The following is a 17,673-nucleotide window of genomic DNA, read 5'->3' as shown; positions in this document are numbered from 1 at the left end:
CAAATATTCTACAGTTTAGATATAAATTTCTGACATAACCACCACTAATGAATAAGACAATTTCTCATAGAGAACTTGGTTATTAAAATAAATGGAGTAAGATATTAAATACTTTGGACTTTGAGAAAGTCAGCATGCTTTTAAAAGATTTAAAGGAGCTTCCATTTATGAAAATATCTCCTTCCAGGCAGGGCCTTTTAATGGATAAACATTTCTTAAGATTTGGTATTTTAATTTTTACATCTCCATGTTCATATTTGTTTTTATCTGAGCATCCAAAGTCAAAGATGGGATATAAAAGTTTTATATAAAACTGAAGTGAAGAGATGATACAGTGCTAGTATCTATTAACTAATAGAACTTATAGCTTTAACAAGTACACATGAATTCATATAAAAGAAATAAATGTAATACCTTTAAATATATAACCGCATCAGTGCCTACTCCTTCCATAGAATAGAGTTTCAGATCTCCCTGAAAATATCTAGCATAGAGTCGAGAGATTGGTAGACCATAACCAAATCCAGCCTATAAAGCAAAGAAAAGTAACACAGTGAGATGGGGACAAATGCGAAGACATTGGTATGAGGAACACTGAAAAGACTGCAATAAATTTCTGGACTCAGACTTGCATCAAATAAACTAATGGCTTACCTAACCTTAACAATGATGTATATGTTCATCGATAGCAGATTATCCATTTTTACTCTACACAAAGGTTTCTCAAATGTTTGAAAAATTAATGCTCCAACTTTGGACTAATGCCCTTTGTAAGCATTTCAGAGAAAACTTCTAGTATCTGTTTGGGGCCATATCTCCTCTGCTCAAGCGAGAAGTAATCTGGGAACCAGATTACCCACATGCAAGACAAGTGCCTTAATCCCTATACTATCTCTCTGGCCCACTTTCAGCATTTTAAAAGCAAACCCCAAATCAAGTGGAATTTGACAAAACTAAGCTATATCATTCTAAAGTTCCATTATCATATCTCCCTGCTCTCTGAAGTGGAAATTAAATACAGTCACACAGGAGTTTAAATCTATAAATATCAAAGCTATTTCTAAAAAGAAAACAATTTCTGGACCGGATACTTCCTAAGGTGTTGAGAATAGTACCAAATTTTTACTGTATTACAGTCCACATATATTCTGAAGAATATAAGTCCAGGGCTAGAGAGACAGTACAAAGATTAATGCACTCAACCTGCATGCAACCAACCCCAATTTGAATTCCAGCACTGCATATGGTCCCCCAAGCACCTTCACGAGGAATCCCTGAGCAGAGTCAGGAGTAAGTCCTAAGCACAGGAGATATCACCCCCTTACACCCCCAAAAAAGAAGAAGAAAATTTCAGTATCCTCTTATATATCTCAAGGCATTACAAGTCTAATGGTCAGTTTTGGACAAATGAAGTCTTAGAGAGTGACAAGAACAGTAAGAATATCTCAAATGCTTTCATAGACTCTGGGGTAGACAGAGAATATTACACTGCAAGTTTCAGCCCCTCTGGAGAGAAAGTTGAAAGAATGGGTAAAGTACTCATGGTCACGTGGGTCTCAAGCTCAGAGGGACCCAAGAGAAAGCCCACAATTTTTGCCAATCTGAGTGGTTAATCAACCTCAGAGAGACTGTTTTCATATTTAACAAAGTAATAAAAAGCCTCAAGACAGAGCTGCCCTAAGAATTAAGTGATATGGGCCCGGAGAGATAGCACAGCAGCGTTTGCCTTGCAAGCAGCCGATCCAGGACCAAAGGTGGTTGGTTCGAATCCCGGTGTCCCATATGGTCCCCTGTGCCTGCCAGGAGCTATTTCTGAGAAGACAGCCAGGAGTAACCCCTGAGCAACGCCGGGTGTGGCCCCCCCCCAAAAAAAAAACAAAAACAAAAAAAAAGAAAAAAAAAAGAATTAAGTGATATAAAAAGTACAAAAGTTGGAGCTGAAGAGAGTACAGCAGCCAGGGTATTTGTCTTGCAAGCAGCTGATCCGGGTTCAATCCCCAGCCCCATATGTTCTGAGCACTGCCAGGAGTAATTCCTGAGTGCAGAGCCAGGAATAAGCCTTTAGCATTAGTACGCAAGGCCCCCAAACAAACAGAAGAAGTACCAAGACTTAGCACAGGACATGACACAGTAAAACTAAATAAATAGACGCTACTATTATGGTTACTATATAGTATAATGTTTAACAAGCTATATGGATTCTAGCTGTTTCCTACCCTTCCCTGCTACCCTGCCTTGGTAGAAGGCTGAGCTCAATGTACTGGATGTGATGGAGTGCCCCTGCTGTTAGCAGGCCACAGAGATAGTAGTGAAGACCAGCTATCCACAATTGTCACTGCCACAATACCACATGTACAGGAAGCAGATCAGGAAATAGGCCTCTTCCATTCCTGCAAAGTCTAGAGCCTGCCCTTAGATCTACCAACGAACAGTCAACAATTTCTGGGCCCAATGCAACCTGCCTATGAATAGACAGACAAGCCCAGACCATGTGGGAAGGTGGAGAACATACTCGGATTTGGAAAGGTTCAGGAAAAACCTTTCTCAGGGTGTCCAACCAAGGACAAGTGGGCTAGGTGAACCTTTCTGAAAAAGAAATAATGTTTTATGATACTGAGCTCCACTGGAATTGGAAGTAGTTTTGTTGGTGGGCGTATTCCTTCAAGCAGAGAGCCCACTGGTACCCAGCAGAGCCAATGCCAGTCGTGTTGCTAAAAAACTAATTGATGCTGGCAAGGTACTGACCTTATTCGTAAAGGGAAGGGCAGATGCTGAATGTTAAGATCTCTGACATTAACTGCTTAGGTTCCCCAAACCAAAACTTCAACAGAACAGCTACCCTCAAGATATCAGCTATCTCAGAGACTTGGAGGAGACAACCTACATCCTTTAAACAAGGGAAGGCTAGATGGACTCAGTATTTTTTCTTCTTCATTCTGATGTTTAAGTAGGTATCATGGCCTGCTAATTCAAGAATTTGTCTGAAATCCTCTATAAATTACTTCCTCTTGAGTTCCTTCCTCTAACATGCTAAGTTAACAAACTCTGTCTTGAATAAAAGATGCAACATGTTGAATTTTATTCATACAAATAGAATAAAATCTTATGAACTTATCAGTCAGGTAGAACTTGAAAATGAAACTTAATGTATGCCCTGAAGCATTCTGCAGAATGATAGATATGTTGCTGTGTTTAATGACAAAGGGTTCAATTGTTGTTTGTCAATTAGAAACACTCAGCTGGGAAAAAAAGTGTGGCCCTACCAGGATCTAAATGCTGCCATGGTAACCAAAGGCTTTTTCTCACTGTCTTTAACAGGGCTGAAGGTTATTTTCAGAGTGAGACTCAGAAAGGGCTCTGAAAATGCAGACATACCTATATGTTTCCTGCTCATGTCATTTTGATACCCAAATCAAATGTGTTCACAATTTAACATTTTAATTAAATAAACACATTTGACAGGGGAAGTTGAAAGACCTGGGGGAGATTTGGACTCTATGGTAAGCAGTGCCAAAGGGCCTGGGTCGCTGGCACTGCCGGGGCTGCAGTATTGCTCCATTGCTCACTCGCTATTAAACTTCCATTCTCTCCGAGAGGAGTGGCAGTATTAGCACAAGAAATGCTTTCCTCTATCTGTGGGAGTGACACAATCAGTTCTAGTATTTCTTAGACACAGAATAGAGTAGGATCTAAATCCCAAGGAGTTATCACAGCAGCAAAAACAATTTCCTTCCTCTCAAGAGGCAGAAAACATCCCAATTCAGCAAGGCTGGTGCTGTGACAAGGGAGGGTGGGGAGAGCCAGTTCTGTCCTTTTGTTCGGTCCATCTATCCTGACGTGGCAGTTAATGCTACTTACCAGAGGGGCAGCTCTCACAGGTTCCAGACTTGGTCTTGGGGCAGTGGAATACATGTAGTTGAAGAGACGATCAATTTTCCGGAGTGGGACCCCACCACCGAGGTCACAGATCTGAAATGCCCAAAATTATTTCTTTTTTTCAAAGTAGCAGCAGCAGCAGCAGTCAGTCTACACTCAGTGGAGACATGCAAGGCACTAAAGATAGAACTAAAGACTACTCTAAAATACAGAGAGCTTCAACCCTCCAGATGAAACCTGGTACATGTGCGAACAGTTGTGTTATGGGAACAGACCAGGCTTAGCTATGAATGCAGCTCTAGTATAGCTGCCTAGAAAAATGGGTTCAGATTGAAAAAAGGTAACTTAAGCCAAAGATAAAGTTCCATTCTTTTTTTTCTCGTTTTTTTTTTTGTTTTTGGGCCATACCCGATGACGCTCGGGAGTTACTCCTGGCGCTGGGCTCAGAAATCGCTCCTGGCTTGGGGGACCATACGGGATGCTGGGATCAAACCCAGGTCTGTCCAGGGTCAGCTGCGTGCAAGGCAAACACCCTACCACTGTGTTATCACTCTAGCCCCTCTAGTTCTATATTTAGGAATGAGACATTCAATGTCTTCTCCTCCTCGTGTGTTTCTTTGATGCTTGGAGACTGAAATCCACCAGTCATTATAGGATACATGCGAAAAATGGAGTTACCTTGATGGACAAGTCTTCTTTCCCCAGAGTGACAAGGGTCTTCACGGCTGGGTAGCCTTCTTTTCTATCTTCATGGAGTTCCACAGTTGCTCTCATGGAGTTCTGAAATAACAATCTATTTCTCAGCACACTGCCAGTTCAGAAGCCACAATTAAAAAAAAGAAACTAGCATAAGAATTCTTATACACAGAGATCCTTTAATGGGGCAAGTATCATTTGGATTTATACGGCATTCCACCACTCCCTTGACAGAACTTAGTTAAAAGTACACTTAGATAAAGGACAATTTTCCTAATGCTTTATTTTTGTTTTCACCTAGTTTTACCTCTATCCATCACCACAATAAATATTTTTCCTTTCTGTCTTTCCTTCCTCTTTTATTTACTTTTTATTTTGCTTTAAATGATTCCACTCACAACCAAAAGACTGCATGTAATGAGGCTACAGCGGCTCATGAAGCCTTAATTTCTATTTATCAGACTGCATATACAGAGTGCCTTTCCTCTAAAGATAGGCAGGAAGCCTGAGAGGATTCATGCTTCACACAAAAATTAATCATCTGGCTGAAAAAAAACCCACAACACAAATGTGAGCGAAAAAAAAAATTCTGAAAAAGCCACAGCTGCTCAAAGTTCACAACTGAATGCCCATCTTAACCTTAAAATGTTACATCCACAACATTATAATTTGGGGAAGCAAAGCAGCATAACTGATTTTTCAGGTGTGCAATTTAGGATTTTACACACTGGGAGAAAGAAAATTGTAGTGCAGATGCCTTGTGCTTGCATCACTGCAACTGTCGGTGCCATTAACCACTGGTTAACAAAAGCAACAGCTTAGATTGCAGAAATTCTAGTCTTCATCTGAGGGGTGAAATGGGTGGATGGTTCCTTTTGCCATGACAAATCTTCCAAACTGATTCAAATATGTAAGAGTGTGATACTGTCTCTCATGACCAGAACAACTGCTAATGCATCAACACGGGTAATGCTCGAAGCATAAATGTGCATAAACCTGTTTCCATTTTGATCTGGCTACCACCAGTAAAGCCTTTGCCAGGTTTGGAAGCTAAAAAGCATCTCTAATCTCCTAACAGAAGGGAAAAAATTGTATGGATTTTACATAAAATCACTAAAGTACAATTAAGCTTCAAAATCAATATGTACTAATATTCATGAAAACTATACTGTACACAGCAATTTTTCATCTCACAGTGTACAAATTATAAAACCCACAGGATATCAGAAATAGAATTTTAAAATCGTGATGCAAAACCTTTTTCTTATGTTAATCTAATGAATCCATTATGCCCCAAATCAAAGTAATTTAAAATGAAGACTTCTTTCCATGTTTTTAATTCCACTTACCTTGAATAACTCGAACAGCATGTGAAACAAATGTGAAGGCACATATACTACCTGGATAGGCTTGTCTGGAGCTTTAGCTGAAAACAAAGACAAAAGCCATCACTGACTACAGACACAGACTGGTAAAGAGTTCAGCATGAGATCAGCATCCAATTTCCTGAGCAATCAAAAACTCAAAATGCTGGCAGAGCTTCCACCTCTCCGATAGGGCAGAGCCATAGCCTCAGATTTGAAGTCCAACAAACTTTGGGTGATATGCAGAGTTCCTTCTTTGATAATCTTAGCCTTACATGACCTCAGACAAATGTTCTCTATCTTTTTGAAATAATGTTAAGCAAAATTAGAAAATTATCAACGATGTCTGAAGCTCTGAGCATTATATAAGGCCATACAAATATTGCCAGTTGTGCATCAAAATGAGAGACACCAGAGGACCAGAGCAGCAGGTATAGCAGCTATGATGTCAATTCCCGACATCCCACATGGTTTCCTGAGCCCACCAGAATCAGATCAATTCCTGAGTGCTCAGCCAGGAGTAACCCTGAGCACCACTAGGTGTGGCAAAACCCAATCAATCAAACAAACAAACAAAATAAATAGGAGGTGCCATCTTATTACCACTGGCCAAGTGTTTGGTGAAATGAATAAAACAGCAAGGTTCTGTTCAGATGCAAGAAACAAAGCACATTAGTCAAGAAAATGTAAGGCTTATAGAACATTCTTCCACTGAATGCTGGCAGACCCCTCCCCAACCCAGAAGCCTCCAGCCCCCTTCCTCTCACACCACGAAATTCTGAGAAAACTTGAAACCCTGAATCCTATGCCAAGCACTGAGAACAGCAAGGGCTATTGAGCAGATACTGAAAATTTTAGGCCTCCTTCCACACCCTCAACCACAATCACTTAAAGAGACTGAACTACAGGAACTTTCTTGAGCACAATAATTGTCTGTTGCCATTTTAACCTAACAACTTCCTCTAACAAAATAAATAATTAAAAGAACTCGAAAGTCAAGTGAACAAATGTATTGTGAAGCCAATAGCATCCCAAGCATTTTACAAAGCATTGGCACCAAGTGTCCAACTGTGTCCTAATGACAAAGCTGTGTGGCTCAAGGGGTGGCAGATAGTTAAAGATAAGGACACAGGCTTTGCAGAAGGTAAATGATTTGCCAACCATAACCAGAAGAGGAACTGAACGCACACTCATAAATTAAGAGCCCTAGGTTCTATATCAGGAAGCTGCTGATGAAGTTATTTAAATGATAATTAACATTTATAAAGGATTAACGTGTTTATGAATAATCCTGCCTCTCTATCCTATCCTATATGGCAACTATATGTCCAGAGGCAGCCATTCATTCCTCATCTGCTTTGACCTTTTGCTTGATGAAACTGACATGGTCTTCAGCAACCCCAATGCACTGTGCCTATATGCTCTTGTGCTCTCTTCCCTGCACAGCTGCTGTAGCAGTGAAGGAGGGAAATGGGGCCCAACATACAGGCTTGGATGAGCAACTTTCTCTTTTAATGGTGATACTCACAGGCGACTGCATGCCTTTAGTTGTGGAACTTGCTAGGAGTCAGAAGTTGAGTGCCTGGCTACAGTGCTCACATATTTTTAGCTGAGGTGCTCACAAAGTATCAAACCCTGATGCTATCTATGGAACTTAAAAACATCTATCCTCCAGGGATCACAGACAGCAGAGCTGGAGTGTGGTGGCACATGAACTGAGAGTAAGAAACAGGCAAAAGTTCAAATGCAGTCCTGTGTAAAGATGGGGCACAAATGCAAAACAAAATCCGGGATATATATAGCACATTGGCAAAAAAAAATCTAGTCATCTTGACAGAAGCAGAAATAGCCTTTGACCAGATACAGCATACTTTTTTGCTCAAAGCCCTCAAAAATTGTGTGTAAAGGGAAAAATATCTTAACATAATAATGGCTACATTTGACAAACCAACAGCTAACGTCATATATTTCACAGTGAAAGCCTGCAAGTTATTCCTGTAAGAGAGGCAAAGATGTTCCACATTCACCCAGATTATTCAATACAGTATTATCCAGAGCTAATAAAAATGAGATAAAATATATCAAAATATAAAATGATATAAGCGGTATCCAATGTAGAAAGGCACAGTATCATTTTTATAGGCAAAATAACAATAATAATAATAATAATACACCAAGAAAATTCCAAATATACCAGCAAAGAGATAAAACAAAAAAATGAGTACAGTTAAATGGTAGGTTACCAAATTGACACACAAAGAATTTGTGTTTCCATAAACAAATAAATCAGTAGAAAGAGAAATCAGGAAAACAATTCTTCAAAAAAAATTCGATAGGTAAATTTAACCAAACAGATGAAAAAAAAACCTGTATGCAGAAACTGTAACACAGTGGAAAAATAGAAAACAAAGAGATGGAAATAAAGTACACAAAGCTAAATATGATCCAGAATCACAGGAAGAATTAACATTTTTTTTGGTTTTTGGGCCACACCCTTTTGACGCTCAGGGGTTACTTCTGGCTATGTGCTCAGAAATCGCTCCTGGCTTGGGGGACCATATGGGAAGCCGGGGATCGAACCGCGGTCCGTCTTACACTAGCGCTTGCAAGGCAGACACCTTACCTCTAGCGCCACCTTCCCAGCCCCAAGAATTAACATTGTTAAAATAACTGCATTACTCCCAAAACAACAGACAAATTAAATGCATCATTATCAAAATCCCAATGATATTCTTCACACAAATAATTATAAATTTTATTTCAAACTTTAAAGACCTTGAACAGCATAAAAACCTTGAGTAAAAAGAACAGAAATGAACATATCATATACTCCCAACTTCAAACCATTCAAAAAATGATAAACGATAAAACTGATCAATAGATCAATGGAACAGAACTTAGAGCCCAGAAATAAAAGCAGAAAAACAAAAACAAATGGACAACTAATTTATGATAAAGATGCTAACAGCAGAGCAAGTAAAATACCTATAATACAAAGTGTTGGAAAATTCAATAGCTATATGCAAGACAATGAAACTAAACTAATATTTAAAATCATATACAAAAATGGACACAGGGGCCAGAGAAAGATTACACTGGGTAGGGCACTTGCCATGCATGTAGCCAACCCAGATTCAATTGTCAGCAATATGGTCCCGAGCCAGAAGTGATCCCTGAGAGCAGAGCCAGGAGTAATCCCTGAGCATTGCCAGGTGTGGCCCAAAAACCAAAGATAAGATAAAATAAAATAATAAAATAAATAAAATAAAATATAAATATAAATAAAAGGACTCAAAAATGAATTAAAAACTTGGAAGCCATAAATTACACAAAAGAAAACAGAAGCTATTTGCTACTGGACATCATCAGCCTTAGAGATATGTTTTAGGAATCAATTCCATTGGTAAGACAGCAAAAATAAACATGTGGAACTATATCAAGTTAAAAAGTTCCTACATCAGGCTAAAGTTTTTATATTGTGAAAGAAAATGTCAACAAAACAAAAAGACATCCTGTTAAATAGAGGGGATATTACACAATGATATTCAAAGAATTCCTAAAACTCTATGATGAAAAACAGTCCAATTGAAAAATGGGCAGAGGATCATAATGGTCATATCTCCAAAGACAATATACTGATCGGCAACAAGCATATGAAAAGATGTTCATAATTATCTATAAATGCAAGTTAGAATAACAATGAGTGATCACTACACACCTATGAGAATGGCAATTACTTAGAAGACAAACAATAGTAAGTGTTGGAAAAGGACATAGATCTAAGAAGGGAACCCTTGTGAACTGTTGGTGGGAAAGTAGATTGGTGTAGATATGATGGTCTTAATTTTGCAGTTCTCTTTATTCTGAAGATTTACTTGGTAAATAGAAAAAACACTCAGAGGTTGGAGAAATTGTTCAATAGGCTAGAGAACATGCTTTGTATGCAGGAAGCCTGGGTTCAACCCCCAGGACCATCTGGCATCCCAAGCAGTAGCAAATATATCTCCAAGCACAGAAATTCAGCACTACCCAACAAAACCAAAAATAAAACCCCAGTTATTCAAAGAGATATCTATACTTTCATGAGGGAGAGTAGCACATCTATCAATGCTCAATACATACTCCTGGCTCTGTGCTCAGGGATCACTCCAGGAGGGCTCAGGGGACCACATGGGATGCTAGGGATTGAACGCAGATTTGCCACATGCAAGATAAATACCCAACTTGCTATACTATCTCTCTGGCCCTAAGATGCTTTGTTTTGTTTTTATAGAATTACCAATAGTCTAAAAACTGGAAGCAACCTAGATGCCCATTGATAGTGGATAAAAGATGTGGTATATAAGCATAGTGCAAATACTATTTGGATATTTTCAAATACTACTTAGGGAATGGAGAGATAGTATAGCAGGTAGGGTGCATGCCTCGCACATGGCCAACCCAGGTCCAATCCCAAACATCCTATGATCCTATTATCTCCCAAGCTTGCCAGGAGTGATTGCTGAGGTCAAGAACAGGATTAACCACTGCCATCAGGTATGGTCAAAAACAAAACAGAACAAAAAAATAACACTTAGGTATTTAAATCAATGTGTATGTGGGGGCAAGGGGCCTCATGGTTTAGTGAGGGATATGACTCAGTGGTAGAGGGTCTGCCTTGCAAGTGTGAGGCTGTGAGTTCAGTCCCTGGCACCATCCTACATTATCAAGTGTGATTCCCAGCACCAAAACAAGTTAGTGAGTGTGACCCTGGTGTACCACAACCAAGTCTATGCCCTTAAATATCACAAGAGACAAGGGAAGGGAAAAGATAAAAATATAGTTCTTAACTGCATTCATAAGAACTTTCAATATTCAAGAAATCATAACTATAAATTAAGAATACTCTAAAGAAAGAACAAATTAGAGGCAACCAGCAATATCCCTTAGCACTCATTTACCTTAAATAAGAAGAAAGGGGCTTCAAATATGGCTCATGCAACAGTGCCAAAAATAGCTATTGAGCTCTTCTCAGGGTGGGGGTACGCTGCCCAGCGTGACAGGCTCTCTGGGAAGGAAAAGAGCTGACAGCTGGCACCTGGGCATTGGCAAGAACAGGCTGGCTGCTCAGGCCCTCAGAGGGAGTGAGGCTGCCATTCAGACAAGAGCAAATTGGTTACTACCTGCAAATTTCAGTTCCATGTTTTGCCAACACAAATCTGGAGAATGAGGTCAAGGCCCACCTCACCAGCAGCAAGAAGGAGAAAATCCAGATACTGTTCCTATTCAAGTAAACTGAAGCCCATCCCAGGTGTCTCAGCAGTATATTCAGTCAGAACAATAGCACAACTCTTCATCGAAGAACCCACCAGATAAAGAAGCTTTGATTTCAGAGCTTCTAGGAGAATGATGTGGCCAATTATCCTACCACAGCAGCCTAAAATATCACATTTTTATGCCATCATATGAGAAATACACTGTTACTTTTGAGAGGGAATTTAATTTGTCCTAAAGGCCCATTCCCTAAGACTACGTTACTCTGTTCCTGGAAGCTAACCTACAGAAATACTTCCTCATGCTTGCAAATATTCCCATGCTCTATACACACATATTCCCTCCAGAAATAGTTCATATTTTTACAAATGTTCCTACCCTACCCTCCACACAACACACCCTCCACACACACACACTTTGATCACAGATGATATGGAATATGGGAAAATGAGAAATTCTGAAATATGCACCCAAGACGAAATTATTAAATTATGTAATCAAAACTATGAAAAATGGTTAAATGGTACTAACATGCAAATACTTTCAGCATAAAGGAAAAATACACTGTGGAGCATGTAGATTTCAACCCTATGTATGTAAAACCAAAGTTCTATAAAGTTGGAAACTTTTTTTGCAATTTTATATGGAACAAGCTTCTCTCAGAACTTACAAATAAAAATTTTACCTTGTGATTCTTTTTTTGGTTTTTGGGCCACATCCAGCAGTGCTCAAGAGTTATTCCTGGCTCTGTTCTCAGAAATCACTCCTGCTAGGCTCAGAGAACATATGAGATGCCAAGGATCGAACCCAGGTCCATCTGGGTTGGCTGTGTGCAAGGCAAATGACCTACCATTGTGCTACTGCTCTAGCCCCCTTTAAATAATCGCAGAAGATTAAAAAAACAGTTATAACCACATTAGACAGAACATTGCTATTTATATCTAGACACTATAAATCTTCAAAAAAAAAGGCGCCACTGAACTTTTATTATGCAAACTCTAACAGCTTGTGCTTTAAAAGTCCTCAGGTTTTGGCAGGCAGAACATATTTTAAAGCATCATTTTGAATGGTTGTATAGTACTCTATTTTAGGAGCACATTACAATTTGTTTCATTAAACCTCTCATTTTTCTCCAGAAGAAAGCCACAGTGATCATTAATCTTGTACATTCATCTATCACATATCTATTTTCTGATAATAAATCTTCTAAAGTTTAGTTTAATAAACCACAGAACATGACCATTATGAATTTAACTTACTGGGCCAAAGAGAAAGAATGCCATCAGCATGTTTGACACAGGTTATACCAATGTAAACATATGTCAGACGTACAAGTATTGGAAAGAGGATATTTTCCTGAGCATCATTTTTTGGCTTGTTCTTAGGTCACACCTGGAAATGTTCAGGGGTTACTCCAAGTTCTGCATTCAGGTAACACTCCTGGCAGTGCTTGGAGTGCTATATGGGATGCTGAGGATCGAACCAAGGTGAGCTGCATACAAGGCAAATGCCTTACCCACTGTCCTATTGCTTTAGTCACTGGGCACTAATTTTAAATTTATTAAAAGTGTTTGAACCATTTCCATTTTGAAAGTAAAAATTGGTACTTCTTTATATTTTACTTGTACTTCTTTTCCTTATGTTTATTGACAGCATTCATTTTGAGAGCAAAATTTGTCTTTAAGGGTTTTCTATCATGCTTATGTCTGTTCCAAGAGTACTAAGCTCTAACAGATTACACAGTCTACAGAAAACTCCTTTTTACAGCCTGCAGAAAAAAATACAGAGGTTTATAAAAAGATATCAAACATGAAAATGCACAATTTTAGGCTCTCTACTGAAATATAGTTCAGATATAACCAACATTTGAGTCAGCTGCTTTGTATTTCAATGAGAAATCATTTTGCTTTTACCATTAAATTCCTGGACCTCCAGTTTGGGTGCTACCAAATAATACTGTTCACAGAGCAATTTGGCTGTTCCATATGCATCTGCAAAGAAAAAAAATGTTTAGCTACCACACTCATAACAAGGCACAAACAGAGATTTCATAGAATAATTGCACAAGGACAATTTCTAACTCAACACACCTAAAATTAATCCACTACTGCCTTTACAAAATAGTACTTTGACCTGTAAATGCAACATCAATAAAAAATATCTGCTGAATGGATAGGATTCCAGGAGCCATGCAATTTAAGTTACTGGAGATACCACTAGTGCTTGGAAAAAGTCCTTTAAGTTAATGAAAGGTAATAGGTTGGTACTCAGAGAGATCAGTCTGAGCAGCAGCCACTGGCTTTTAAAAGAAAAACAACAACACAGGACAAGAATATGGGGTCCATTACAGAAATGGGAGATTTCAGGAAGTTACATCCCAGAATAGAGCACACAAATTCCAAAGATAAAAGCTATTATATATTTCATGTGTATCTTTTCTCTTGAACTATTTGAAAATAATTTGAGCCCAGATTTCTGTCTTGCATTTACATTGTAACTTGCAAAGAACTTTATATATGTCTGATTAGATGGTCATTAAATATCATTTGGTTTAATAAAGTTTAAACTTTAGATGGTTTTCTTTTAGTGGTTTTTGCTTGTTTCAGGGCCACACTAGCTGTATGCAGGGATAACTCCTGGTGGGGTTGGGACCATATGGGTTATCAGGCATCAAGTCTGGATTTGTTGCATGCAAGAAGGCAAGTAGTCCTTGCTAGTTTACTTTTTTAATGCCAGACTTGGCTAAGGAGAGAACTTTAAGGACTGAAGCACATGCTTTGCATGCAGGAACCCTGCAGTAAATCCCTGAGCAGCACCAGGAGTGATCCCTGAGCACAAAGCCAGAATCAGTCCTTAAGGATTGTCGGGCATGGGCCAATACAAAAAAGTAAAACATCAAAACCAAGATGTTACTAAGATCTAATTTTGTCCCACAGTTTCCCCCCATAGAATCCCCAGATAAATGCACATGCAAGTCTCTGGCTTTCGGTATATCTACAGAGCTACACACCTAGTACCATAATCAATGCTGCATCATCACCTAGAAAAGAAATCCTGCAGTCCCTCACCCAGCTATAGGCAACCACAGATCTACTTCATATACCGTATTTTCCGGTGTATAAGATGACTTTTGAAACAAAAAAAAGTTAACTGAAAATGGGGGTCGTCTTATACACCAAGTATATCCCGAAAAATGTTTCAATATGCCGCTAAACAAAACAAAAAAAATCAGACCACAGAGTTTCCAAATCTCTTTCTTGGGGGCTCCCAAACAGTGCTCAGGAGATCTGGGGGCCACTTCTGGCAAAATCCAGCTAACCGTGTTGGTGGTTCAGTGCTAGGGTCCGAGTATGGGGTGTTGTTTGGTTCATGTAGTGGGGGAGATTAACTGATGCCACCAGGGAATTGCCAGAAAAGGTGCCTATGATAAGGGACCAATCACTGCAAGGCTGCTCGGACCACCTCTCTAACTCAGCCAATCCAAGCAGGCTTTTTATGCATGCAAATTAGACAATGTTTTGGACCCAAATCTACACTGTCAAAAGCCTGCTCAGATTGGCCAGAGTCAGAGAGGAAGTCTATTACAGTCTAACCTTTGAAACTTTGCTTGTTGTGATTGGCTCACTGTGGTACATACAGTTGTAGCACAGGAACGTTCTGTCTGATACAGCAAATATAGGCCTAAACCTATGTTTTAACTGCAAAATTAGGGGGTCGTCTTATACACCCAGTCGTCTTATATGCCAGAAAATACGGTAGATTTGCTCTCCTGGACATTTCTTGTGAAAGGAAATCACATCATCTTTTATTTCTGCCTTCTTTAACCTAGAATCATGTCTTTAGGAGGCACCAATGTGGCAGCAGAAAGACTCTGCACTTCATTCCTTTAAAAGCTGAGTAATATTTGGTGGCACCAATGTACCATATGTTGTCTCTCCATTCGCCAAACACTTTTTCCACTTTTTGTTTCCACTTTTATAATCTAGTATAATTTATGTTATAAACAACCACATTTGAAAGGGGTACTTTTGGAGGGGTGCTCTCAAGCAATGTCCAAGGGCCTCTCTAGGCAATCTCTCTTTGCTGTGGGCTGGATGGCTCAATGCTCAGGTCAGGCAGTGCTGAATCCAGCAGGGTCATACTGGGGGGAAACCAAGCAATGCTGGGATTCAAACCCAGGGCCTCCTCATGCCAGGAAAGAGTTCCAACCTCTTAAGCTATTTTCCTGGCCTCTGCATCCAAATCTTTTGGAAAACAAGCTTTCATTTTTCTTGGGCGATCCCTAGGAATAAAACACTTCTTGGCCACATGACTACTTGATAGCTAAGAAAGTGAGTAACAGCCAGACAGTTTTCTGATTTGTTTCATTTCTACAACTTTAAAGATAATATATTCAAATCAGTTTAAACTACTCCTGAACAGACTTGCAAGGGGGTGGGTTGGGGCTAGGTACTCAGGATTTACTCCTGGCTCTGTGTTCAGGGAACCAAATATGGTGCTGGGGATTGATCCAGGCTGGATATATTCAAGGCAAATGCCTTAACCCTGCACAAAGTAACTAACTGTTTAAGATTCAAAGGTAAGAGAAAGGGGGGGTGGTAAAAATTTCTATGTTAAAAGTGACACTGTCAGCCTTAAATAATGCAAAGGTAAGATAGGGCCTGCTTCAGAATATGAGTTTGGATTCATTTACATCAAATTGCTACCAAATTTAAATTTTACATAACTACTGGCCTAGAAGTAATGATTGTTTTGTTCAGTTTTGAGAATTGAACCACTAGAAAGAACCACAGACAGTAAAGACATTAGAACAACTTGGACTAGAGAAAGCCAAAGAAACCTCTGCAAAAGGAGAAAAAATGAAAGAGAATTAATCAGTGTGAGCATGAATATTGAAGGATAGAATTTAAGCCTCAAAAAGATGAAAAATTAGAATTATATTAAAATTGTACCTTTTGCCCTGGGGGACAGAAAACCTCATCGGATCTCTGCAAAGCACTTTAGTAAGAAGATTCAAGGCTCACGTATTCTTTCTGCTTCATCTCTGGCAACAAACAATGCTACATCTCCACCTAGTGACAGAATGGCCACTTTGCTTAAACCTACACATGCTAACATGCTGCACTAGGCACATACAAAGCCTACACCAGGCACATACACCACAGATCCTCCAGGTAGAGAACCCCTTTAAAAAGGGTTCAACTCTGCTCTTCCATTCCTTATAAGACAGAAAATATCCAATGCCACTAACTACTAAGACACTGTAAAGCTCAAGTTTAAGAAGTCAGTGCCACAACAAGCTAAACTGCAAGGACCATGAAGCATTTAAAAAGTTGCAGATAATATACAGCTTCTTAGAAATACTTTCAGATACAAAACAGTCTGATAAGGTCATGCTTCTGGCCCCTATTCATCCTGAGTGGGAACCCCTGGGCTTCTTAAGGCCCTGACCTACTTCTCCATACAGCAGAACACGGAACCTGAAGAGGAAGAAAGAGGCAGAACATCCATTCTAAGGACAAGTCAACCAGAGACTGTGCAGAAGACTAAAGCATGGGGCCAAAGAGAAAAGCTGAGTCAATTAAAGTTAACTATGGGGAATTTAGGACTGAGGCATTCAAAGGAGGTGGAAAGTCAAAGAACTCCTTGAGAATATGAGTAAGACCCTAACTTTTTAAATGATGGGTCAGGAGTCCATGGGAGGGTCACTTAAGTGAGTGGGGCCAATTTTATTACATTTCTTTATGACTTATCTGCAAATGCTTGATTTATTTCTGTTATATACCTATATTCATAGGTTCAGGTAAAAATGTCTTGGGCAGGCAGGACTTGTGAGTGGAAAAGTTGAAGAAGTACTGCTCTACGCAAGCCTACCAGTCAAAAGACAGGGCCCAGACTTGGTGGCCTCAGTTCTGAAGATACATAGAAAACAACCTTTTCTCATATTTTCTGCCTTTAATGTCTATAGCTCCAACCTGAAAGTGTTTCCTGCTGTTGGAAATCAAGGAACCTACTAGATTATTTTCAGAAACCTGTTTCTTGAGCTAGCTTATGTGGGGGCTCTTTCAACCTCAAGAACCTGAAGAGGGGGAGACACTATTTGTGAGGTAGAATAATGATGTTCTCTTAGGATAACCATTTGTATGTCATATAAAGCAGTGTCAGCAGTCTCTAAAATTTTCAGATAGGTAACAGCTAGAGGAAGATTTTGTACCAAGCATTTAAGTGTGTTATTTTAAAATTATCCTTCCCAAAGATTTCTCATTCTTTTGTTTTTGTTTGGGGGCACCCCCGGAAATGTTCAAGTGTTAGTCCTGGATCTGTGCTCAGGAATCACTACCAAGAGTGATTCCTGAATACAAATCCAGGAATAACCCATGAGCACTATTGGGTGTGGCCCCCAAACCCAAACAAAACAACAAACAAAACAAAAAACCCACAATCCCACTTATACTACCATGACAACCAGAATGATAGTCTTCTT

At 39.3% G+C, this 17,673-nt stretch overlaps 1 protein-coding gene across 1 annotated transcript in view; it reads right to left on the bottom strand.

Annotated features, from left to right (window-relative positions):
- The window catches only part of PDK3 (pyruvate dehydrogenase kinase 3), a 67,011-nt gene that overhangs the window by 6,261 nt on the left and 43,077 nt on the right, over positions 1-17,673 (bottom strand). The window contains exons 6-10 of the mRNA XM_049766776.1: positions 13,103-13,180; positions 5,922-5,998; positions 4,555-4,656; positions 3,859-3,969; positions 415-528 (exon numbers count right to left, since the gene is read on the bottom strand). Of these exons, the coding sequence (XP_049622733.1) occupies positions 415-528; positions 3,859-3,969; positions 4,555-4,656; positions 5,922-5,998; positions 13,103-13,180 (482 nt within the window). The remainder of the gene's footprint in view (positions 1-414; positions 529-3,858; positions 3,970-4,554; positions 4,657-5,921; positions 5,999-13,102; positions 13,181-17,673) is intronic.

This window comes from Suncus etruscus, chromosome X, assembly GCF_024139225.1.
Source record: "Suncus etruscus isolate mSunEtr1 chromosome X, mSunEtr1.pri.cur, whole genome shotgun sequence".
NCBI lineage: Eukaryota > Metazoa > Chordata > Mammalia > Eulipotyphla > Soricidae > Suncus > Suncus etruscus.
The sequence above is the reverse complement of the archived record's forward strand: the minus strand, read 5'-3'. Positions and strand labels throughout refer to the sequence as shown.